Source organism: Panthera pardus, unplaced genomic scaffold (assembly GCF_024362965.1).
Source record: "Panthera pardus isolate Hobbes unplaced genomic scaffold, ASM2436296v1 HiC_scaffold_12, whole genome shotgun sequence".
NCBI classification, from domain to species: domain Eukaryota; kingdom Metazoa; phylum Chordata; class Mammalia; order Carnivora; family Felidae; genus Panthera; species Panthera pardus.
In genome coordinates, this window is record NW_026526677.1 from 5,737,498 (window position 1) to 5,747,295 (window position 9,798).

The 9,798-nt window shown below is 57.1% G+C and overlaps 1 protein-coding gene across 1 annotated transcript; it reads right to left on the reverse strand.

Annotated features, from left to right (window-relative positions):
- Positions 1-250: 250 nt before the first annotated feature.
- On the reverse strand, positions 251-9,798 carry RHOD (ras homolog family member D). Its single transcript, XM_019415134.2, has 5 exons — positions 9,596-9,798; positions 4,852-4,939; positions 3,950-4,059; positions 1,458-1,592; positions 251-905 (listed from the first exon to the last, which is right to left on the reverse strand). The coding sequence occupies exons 1-5, from the start codon at positions 9,725-9,727 to the stop codon at positions 738-740; spliced, it is 633 nt and encodes a 210-aa protein (XP_019270679.2). The 5' UTR covers positions 9,728-9,798; the 3' UTR covers positions 251-737.

Genomic DNA, 9,798 nt, shown 5'->3' on the forward strand with positions numbered 1-9,798 from the left:
ACTTACTGTGTGCCGGGCACCTGCTAAGTTCTTTGCGTGTGTCTCATGAGGCTCTTACTCATCTAAAGGCTCCATGACATCATTTGTGATTTCACAGATGAGGACATTGAGATGCAGAGGGTGGAAGTAATTTGCCCAAGGTCCTAAGGTGATAAAGCCAGGTTTGGATCCAGGAGGTTCCCCTCCAGTGCCTACAGGTGGTGAATTCTTATCTGCTATGGAACATGCGTGTAAAGCAAGAGACATGATATAACTGACAAAAGATGTTGTTTTACTTGTTATAGTTACCACTGGATGGGCAAGGGGGAAGGGGGAAGGGGGAAGGGCAAGGTGTTGAGTTCTGACCCAGGTTCCTAGAAGCGCAAGGTCCTGAAGGTGCAGCCCTGGGAACAGCCGCTAGGCGGCACCAGGCTGCACAGGCTGCTTCCGGATGTGCGGTCCAGGCTGGGGGCTGGGCGTCTGGTAGTCATTCTAGGGCACTCCAGGACTAGCCCCCACAGGGCTGGTGGGCTCTGGGACCCCCTTCCTCAGGCCTCAGGGGGGTTACGCTCCAGTCCAGGGACCACAGACCCGGGGTCCGGTGCCTGGCCTTCATGGTGTCCATCTGTTTTGAGGTGCAGTTCGGTGGTCACAGCCTGGGGACTGGGTCTAGCCCAGTCAAGTGGGCAGAAAGAAGGTCAGCACCCAGCTCCTTCCTATGCTGCTGGGGTGGTGGGGGCAGGGAAGGCCTCAAGATGTCAGGTCAGCACACAAAAGCTCCGGGTAACCCTCCTCCAGAAGTTGCGACCGCGGCTGCTCAGGGCCACCTCGGCTGCTTCCTGGAAGACCGCGTGGACGTTTTCCTGGAGCAAGGCCGAGCACTCAAGGTAGGCCACTGCGCCCACGGACCTCGCCATCTCCTGGCCCTAACAGAGAGAGTGCACAGGGCTGCCGTGAGGTACAGGACTTGGGGGCCTCACGTCCCGCCTCCCCGCAGCCCTCGTGGTCACGAGGAGTCTCCAGGACAAAAGTGGAAGGCGAGTTTTTCTAGGACCCCTACAGCTCCTGCCCCCGATCTTGACCAAGCACTCTCGTGGCTTCGTTGGGTTTCCTGCCGTCTCAGCTCCAGGATGGGTCCCTGCCTCTCAAGGCACCAACTAATTGACTTCCCAAGTATGTAGCAGACAGGGGCCTGCAGAAGAGCTAAGGGTTCTTCTCCAGACCTCAGGTTCCCTATCTGTGAAGTGGATGGGTAGGATTATCTGAATGTGCACACCACTGGCTCTCTCTTCCATAGGCAGAACCTTCCAGAGTGTTCTAGGTACCACTTCCAAGCCCAGGCAATTCTAAGATGACCCCTGCCCTGACCCACTCTTAAGTGTGCTGGATGTCTGGCCCCGCTGACAGGCTGGGCTACATCAGCGTACCCAGAAGTTCCCCCCGCCCCCAGAACCGGGCCCCCGGGCAGAGTTTCCTACCCTGTGGTAGGTAACAGGCTCCAGTCTATTTTTCCGCAACTTCTTCACCAGCGACTTGTCCTTGCGCAGGTCCGTTTTGCAGCCCACGACAATGAGGGGCACCTCCTTGCAGAAGTGGTTCACCTCTGGGTACCACTGCGGGGAGGGGGGCAGTGCAGGTGTGTGTTAGTCATAGGGACTGTTCTTTTCTGCAGATGGGCAGGATGGGTCACTGTCCTGCTCCCCAGGCAGACTCCAGTGGTGATAATCAGTACAGCCAACATTTAGGGAGAACTACTCTGAGCTAGGCTCTAAGACTTCACATGTATGATATCATCAATCCCCCAAGTCCCTGTGAAGCAAGTTCTATCATCAGTCCCATTGTACAGATGCACTAACTGAGGCTCGGAGAGGCTGTATAACTTGGCCTTGGCCACACGACTAGAAGTGGCAGGATTTGAGTCCAGGGGCTGGGGCCCAGAGCCCTGCTCCCACCTGGTCTAGAATCCTGCCACTCTGCAAGGTAAGGGCTCCCAAGTCCACCTCCCAGCTGGGTAAGATATATAAGGAAATAAGTCATCCTTTAAAAATAAAGCAGCTCACAAAATGGATGCAGCAGCTGTTTGCCTGTCGGAGGGAACACTTCTGTTCTGTGTCAGCTGCTCTTTGGAATGTGAGGCTCCGGGGCCTGGTTATTCCAGCCTGGACAACCACTGGGAAGTCTAGAATCTGGAGACGGGGGCTTTATATTTCCAGGAGTGCGTGCTTGCTCAGTTTGTGTTCTGGAAAAATACTGGCATCAAACCGTCTGGCTCCTGGAGACAGATGGGGCCCAGGTGGGGTCCTGGGCTGACTCCCCATACCGCAACCCCCTCCACACAACTGCACTTGAAAACAGTCTCCAAAAATGGTCTCCACCATGACTTCACCTTGCTAAATCCAACAGTGAATCCTCAGCCTTCAACCTACCTGAGCCCTGGCACCAGCCAGGGATCTCTCCCTCCTCTACGACCTGGGTGGCGCTTTGCCCTAGGACCCTGCTCTCTTGGTTCTTCTCCTTGGGTCTCCAGGGGTCCTCCCCACCCCCACCCCATCTTGTCCAAAGCTGTTCCCCACTAGCAGTTCCCAAATGGATCTGCCCAGCCCGGCCTGGCCCTCTCCTGGGAACGGCAGACTAAGACCTCCGCCTGTGTACCTGGCCCTCCACTGGGATGTCCAACAGGCCCCCATCTCCCACCTCCTCGCCCACCCCTTGTTCCTTCTCATCTCAGCGGGGGGAAATGGCAAGGCTACCTTCCACTTGCTCTGGTCAAGACGTCTCTCCCACCTACATCCAATCTGTAAATCCTGATGGCTTTCCAAACAGGGTCTATACCCACCCACCTCTCACCACGCCCCCTGCTAGCACCCTGGTCACAGCCACCACCACCCACCACTTCTCCTAGGGCCCCAGCACCTAGAACAGTGCCTGGTGCACAGATGTGTTGCCACTTTATTTTTATTAAATTGAAAAAAAATTTTTAAATATTTATTCATTTTTTGAGAGAGAGAGAGAGAGAGAGAGAGAGAGTGAGCACGAGTGGAGGAGGGGCAGAGAGACAGGGAGACACAGAATCCAAAGCAGGCTCCAGGCTCCGAGCTGTCAGCACAGAGTCCGATGCGGGGCTTGAACCCACAAACCGCGAGATCATGACCTGAGCCAGTCAGATGCTTAACCAACAGCGCCACCCGGGAGGCCCCATCAAGGCTGCCACTTGAATAGATGTGTATCTTGGAGCAACGGATCCATTCTGGAGATAATACTACTATGGGCTCCATCAGGTTGTTAGATGGAGTAAACGAGTGGACGTGTGGAAGTGCCCGCCCACAACAGTGCGTGGCATAAGGAAAGTTCTCAATAAATGTTATCATCGTCACTGTGGTTAATGTTACTGACGCTGTCACCAGCTGTGCTCCGGAACCCTGAAGCACACAGTTCACGTGGAGGCCTGGCAGCAGTGGGGTAGGAGCAGAAAAACTCAAGGGACCACATCCCTGACACCTGGGGGCAGGGAGAAGCCTTGGGAACCCCCGACATACCTGGGGGGTGGGTAGTTTGGGAGGCTGCTAAAAGCTAGCGGTCACACAGAAGGGGGCTGAGCTGCTAGACGCTGACCATTCATGCATCCTTGGGCAGGCCCAGGCTGGGGAGACGCAGGGGCCCCTGAGTCATCCAGTGTTCTCAGGCAGGGTCACCATGGAAAGAGCCACAGCATTCTGAGTCCAGTATAGAGCAGGCAAGGAGCACTGGACTGGGAATGTGAGGCCAGACCCTGCCACCAAATCCCTCTGGCACCTCTGGCAAGTTGCTGCCCTTGCTCTGGGCCTCGGTTTCCCCATATATATGCTAAAGATGCTGGACCGGATGCCATCCAGGGCCTGCCACACTCTGGCAGTCTGCTGAGTCAAGGGTGGGGGCAGAGCGGAGTGGCCTGGTTATGGGGACTGTACCTCCCCAAGTCCCTGGTACCTACCCGGTTAAAGATGTTGTCAAAGCTGTGTGGGCTGGTTACATCAAAGCAGAGGAGCAGGACACTGGCGTCAGGGTAGAACAGGGGCCGCAGGCGGTCATAGTCAACTTGTCCTGCGGAGAGTGGGGGTGGTCACTCCCTCCAGATCTCCCCCAACATCAGGGAGGTCATCCCACCAGACAGGGGCGTCTGGATCAGGGCCTGGTTGTGTGCCTCAAGGTCTTAGCAGATTCAGTGCTCAGCTGGTCATTCCACGTGAATGTCTCCCTCGGGGCAGTGTTCCCCTGGCTTGCCCGTGGGATGTGCCAGCCCTGGCCTGGGTGACACCACTTGCTGAGAGAGCCTTGTTCTGGAAGGAGCGGAGGGGAGGGCGGAAGCCCAGTCTGCAGGGACCGAGCCCATCCCACAGAAGCCTGCTTTGCCCCGGGCATAGGGCTGAGGACTAAGAAGCGGTAGGACCCTGGGCAAAGGCACCTTGGCGCATGCATGACGGTAAGGGGGCTGCTGGGCCTCCCTGGGGTTAGCGGTCAGCTCTGGCATGGATGTGACTGAACCCTCATGTAGGCGAGGTCAGGAAGCTGGAGGGCAGAGGTCAAAGTCAGGCAGTTCTTACGGAAGCTAAAGCCAAGGTGGAATGCTCAGGAGGCCAGAACAGTTCACCCCTTGAGAGGAAAGCGCTCTGGATTCCCCCTTGTCTGCAGGATGCACTTGGCTACCCTGGGCTGGGGAAGGCAGCAGACACAGGCGCAGAAGCAAAGTAGGTTCGGGTTCCTGGGGACCCTAACCCTGGCCAACACCTGTCCCTTGGTGATTGGTTGGCCTCCCTGGTTCAGAAGGAAAGGAGTAGGGCTTGGCTTCTGGGCATGTGAGGCTCCCCTCCCGCCCTCGCAGCCCTGCATACCCACCTGCTGTGTCCCAGATTTGGAGGTTCAGGGGTTTGCCCTTCATTTGCAGATTAACGGTGACCCGCTCAAACACAGTGGGGGTGTAGCTCTGAGGAAGAAGGGGACAAGATGCAGGCTGTGAGGACAGCTTCTGAAGCGGGGTGGCCCCCACTGCCCAGGCCAGAGAGAGCCCACGAATGCCTGCAGCACAGCTCCGGTTTGGGAGTCTGACGGTGTGAGGGAGACAGTCTCCGGGAAGCAGGCTGTGGCCAGCAGGGTTGAGGCCTCGAGCTGCCGCTTCCTCCTAACTATTTGCCCCAGCAAGGCCCTGAACCTCCCCGGCCTTCTTGACGGTAAAGTGGGAATATTAAAAGTACCGAATGCACGGTGCTGCTGTAAGGATTCAGTGAGAGGCTCCGTGCAGAGCCTGGCACAAAATAAGCACTCTACACATGCCAGCTACTGTTATTTTTATCTTTGTCCCCCTGGATGGGGGACTGTCCCATTTCTGAGTCTTCCTTCATTCTGTCCCCTCCTCCTAGAATGACATTAACCTACATTTGTTCGTTCGTTCATTCATTCATTCGTTCGTTCATACATTCATTCAGTAAACATCAGCACCTTCTCTAGCTCTGGATATTGGGGAACAAGTAATAAACAAGGCTCACTGTGTGCCCTGGGGAGCTTGCAGCTTTTCGGGGGGAGGGTCCCTGCTTTGTCTCTCAACCTCTCAGGCCCCTGCCCCATGCCACGTCCCCCAGGATGCCTTTCTGGAACCCTTCCCACACCCTCTCTATTTCTGCCTTTCTTATTTGCCCTGCGGGCATCAGGAGGAAGTCACCCAGACCACATGCCCTTCCTGCCCAGGCCGAGAGCCTGACTGCATTCCCTCTCCATAAAGGCTGGGTGAATGGAAACAGGGTGGGTTTTGTGCACAGACAAAATGCAGAAATGAGAAGGGGAAGCTTTTACGGATAGGGTCTGAGCAACAGGTGAGGAGGTTTTCAAAACTCTACCCCAACACAAGCCCTCAGCTGGAGTGGGAAGCTAGACCAGCTACGTCTTGGGTCCCCAAGCCTCACTCGCTTGCTCAGGGTTGGTTGGTGGGATCACAGCATAGGGAGACCCTGTCCTCCCCACTTCCGATGCCAGGTGGGGCCCCCAGCTGCCTGTGACTCAGGACTACAAGCCTGCCTGCCTGTCTGCCCGCTGGCATTCTGAGTCAGGCCCTGGCTGCCTGGAGGGGCGGCCCCTTAGCGGTGGGTCAGTGCGGTCCTCCAGGCCACGTGGGAAGGTACAGGGGGAGGATGGAGGAAGGTGAGTCCCAAAGCGGGCAGATGGGGAAGTTGAGGATGACCCTGGGATAGAGGTTCGATCCGCCCTGGACCCTAGCCACCTGTCACTCTCTCTACTAGTAGGTACAGATGACGGCTCCACCCACCTCCCCAGCACCCCCCTGCCCTGGCCCCCTCCCCTCAGGCCCTTTGTCTGGTGGGAGGCAGCGTGACTTGGTGGCTAGGAGCACTGGCTTTGGAACCAGATGTTCCCGGTTTAGGACTGGCTCTGGCCCTCACCAGCTGTGTGACTTTGGGCCCGTCCCCTCTCTGGTTAAAGAAGAGTGTCCCGGGGCGCCTGGGTGACTCAGTCGGTTAAGCGGCCGACTTCGGCCCAGGTCACGATCTTGCGGTCCGTGAGTTCGAGCCCCGCGTCAGGGTCTGTGCTGACAGCTCAGAGCCTGGAGCCTGTTTCAGATTCTGTGTCTCCCTCTCTCTGACCCTCCCCCATTCATGCTCTGTCTCTCTCTGTCTCAAAAATAAATAAACATTAAAAAAATTTAAAAAAATAAATAAATAAATATAAAAAAAATAAAAAAAATAAAAAAAAGAAGAGTGTCCCTTTTTAGTGTAGGGGAGACCGGCTGGCAGGTAAGGCCCAGCATAAATGCCCACTACTTAGAAAGCTGGTCGCCAGGGGCAATGTCCATGCCAGCTGCCATCCATCCATCCCTCTAGGTGATGCGTCCTTCCCCCGCCTATCACCGTGGAGGGCACTGACACCTGCTTCCACTCACCCACTCTCCTGTGGCAGGACCCCTCCTGATCTGACATGGAGGGCAACCTGCCACAAAGCTCTTGGGAGACACATGTCAGTACCTTGCAAATGCCTGTGGAGATGACAGCGTCGTGCACATTTTCTAGGGATCTACTATGCGTGGCCCTCCATGTGTACTGTCCCTGACCCTTGCATCCTTGGGAAGTTGGCACTATTCCCATTTTCCTGATGAGGACAGAGGAGGGAAGGGAATTGCCTGAAGTAACATACTAGACAGCTGGCTAAGGATGGAGTCAGGTCTTTCTGGCTCCAGAGGTCAGGCTCTGTCCCCGGTCATGTGCCTTTTCCTGAGGTCACTGACTCTCTAGCCCCTGGTGACAGGAGTGGGTAGGAAAGCCCCATTCCAGGCTTCGTGGCTGGGTTGCTCCCGGGGCTTGTAACTGTCACAACCCTCCCCCCTACTCTGCAATGTCATCCTGGAGACTTTTACACCTTCTGTTGTGTTCTTTGAACCACCAGGCAGGGTCACTCTGACCATTAAGTGCCTAATCTTATCTGTTAAGCTGTCCTCAGCCAGGATGGCAGGGTGAGGCCTGAGCTAGACTAGGGCAGAGATGACTCAGGCTTGGATCTGTCCTCATGGGGCTCACAGACAGACAGATGGGTCATTATAGGACAGGAGAACGTAGGTCAAGAAGAGAGTCAGGGGTTTCACACCCATGAGAGTCCCTGTGCGGACCAGGAGGGGCTCAGCTGGTTCTGGAAGGAAGGGCTGGTGCTCTCTGCCCCCTCCCCTCCCTACTCCTCCATGGGACCCCTGGGCTTTGGAATGGTTGCTGAGTCAAATGTCAGCCAGGACTGGGCAGAGGCTGGTGCCCAGCCTGGACTTCCTCTGCCTCAGGAGCTCTCTCTACTCTGTTCCCCTGCCCCAAGGCTGGGCCACAGACAGACAAGAGTCACTGAGGCCCCTTTAAATCCCAGCCTACTCTCTGCTCTTTGGGGGACTCCAAGTCTTCTAGCTGCTGGCTCCCATAGCTTGGAGGGCTGCCAGGAGGAGGAGTTTAGGGGCAGGAGCAGAAGGCTGGTCTGGCAGGCAGAGCACTGGGGGCTATGAAGAGTATTCCGGTCAGGGGCGGGGAGAACTGGGCTCCTGACCTGCACTGCCACCACTGGGCTCCCTAAGGCAAGACTGTCGCTCTGGCTTCACTTTTCCCACCTGTAACATGAGGCCTTTCCAGCACTTGGACCTTGTAGTTCTCTTAAAAGGAGAGGTCTTTCTTGGGCCTGGAGACAGAGGGGTCCCTAAACAGATGAGGACAGGTCAGGTCCATCCCCCCTGGTGACAAGCATGTCCTCCCTTCTCCTGGCCAGCTCCAGCCTATCCTTCAAAACACACATTCCATCAACTTCCAGACGACCATTTCCACACCGCCACCTCTCTGGAATCAGGATGAGCCTTGCCATCAGGGATGTCTCAGAGCCCAAGATACTCCTCCCGGCTGGTCTCCTGGACCCTGGCTGGCCTGGTCCCTCTGCGGGCACTCTCCCCACCATGTCGTAATTGTTGGGTTCCCATGCGCAGCATGTGGGGGCCCAGAAACTTGTCCAACCCAACTTAAAAATGTGACTGGCCAGCGGAGGTGACGTCAGCTCCATAAACCACAAAGCAAAAGTTGGCTCGATGCTGCCACAGTGGAAAGGAAGGTCTGACACTTTTACCAGGCCTGGCCTCTCCTGCCTCCCCCATCGGACTCCCAGGGCTTGAGCAAACCCAGGGGTTTGGAGGATGCTGGGACAGGCAGGAGGGAGAAGAAATGCTGGAAGCAAACCCCCGGACTCCCAGGAGAACTGGGCTGAGACGTGGCACAGTGAGTGGGTCCAGCCCCTGTCCTGGTGCCTGTGAGTCCGCATAGACAGTCAATGAGCATGCTAGTGAAGGACTGAGGGCCCACGTGCCCAGAGCGTCCAGGATGTGCCAGGTACACAGGGGCTGTCTCTCAGCCTTACCTTAATTCTGCCTCGTCACCACTCTTAAGTCTCCTGCCCTATGAGATTGCGTGAGGAAACAGAGGCTCAGAGAGGCTAAGCAAGTTACTGAGGGCCACACAGTTTGTTGGAGGACAGCTGAGGTGGCAAACAAGCTGCCCGACCTGAGTCTGGTATGCTTTGGCCCTCCAAGACAGAGCCCACGACATGCCCGTTGTACAGGCAAGAGCTGGTAGAGAAGAGATGACATTTGCCAACTTTCGGTGAGTCTCTCCTGTTGCAGGCTCAGAGGTGAGCCCTTGACCCGTACTCACTCACCCTTCACAGTGACCCTGGAAGGTGGGCACCATCCTTATTCCTCTGATGCGGTTAAAACAGGCACAGAGAGGGCAGGGGACTAGCCCAAGGGTGCACAGCTTTAGGTGGCAAAGTCGTAATTCGAACCCAGGCAAGGGTGGCTCCGGTGTCCTCAGTCCCTCCGAGCCGTGCCGCGCCACCAAGTGCTCTCTTAGGATCTGCTGGGTCCCCAGCTGGCCCAAGTCCGTCCCACGACACCTCTCCCAGGTAGGTGCCATTCTTGCCACTTTGCAGATGATACCACTGAGGCCCTCGCTGCCGATGGCGGAGCGAGAAACGCCTTTGCGCCCACACTCTGCTGGGAGACCCCTTGGGAGGCCGGGGTTGGGGGCGGGGAGCGCGCGAGGCGGGGTTGGGGGCTGCCACTCACCTCGGGGAAGGCCCCCTCAGTGAAGACCATCAGCAGCGACGTCTTCCCGCAGCCGCCGTCGCCCACCAGCACCACCTTGACGGACCGTGCGCCCGGCGGCGCCTCGGCGTCCGCGGTCTGGGCGGCCTTCATCGCGGGCCGGCGGGCTTCGGCGGGCTTCGGCTCGCGGCGCGCGGGGCGGCCGGCGGGGCAGGAATGTGGAA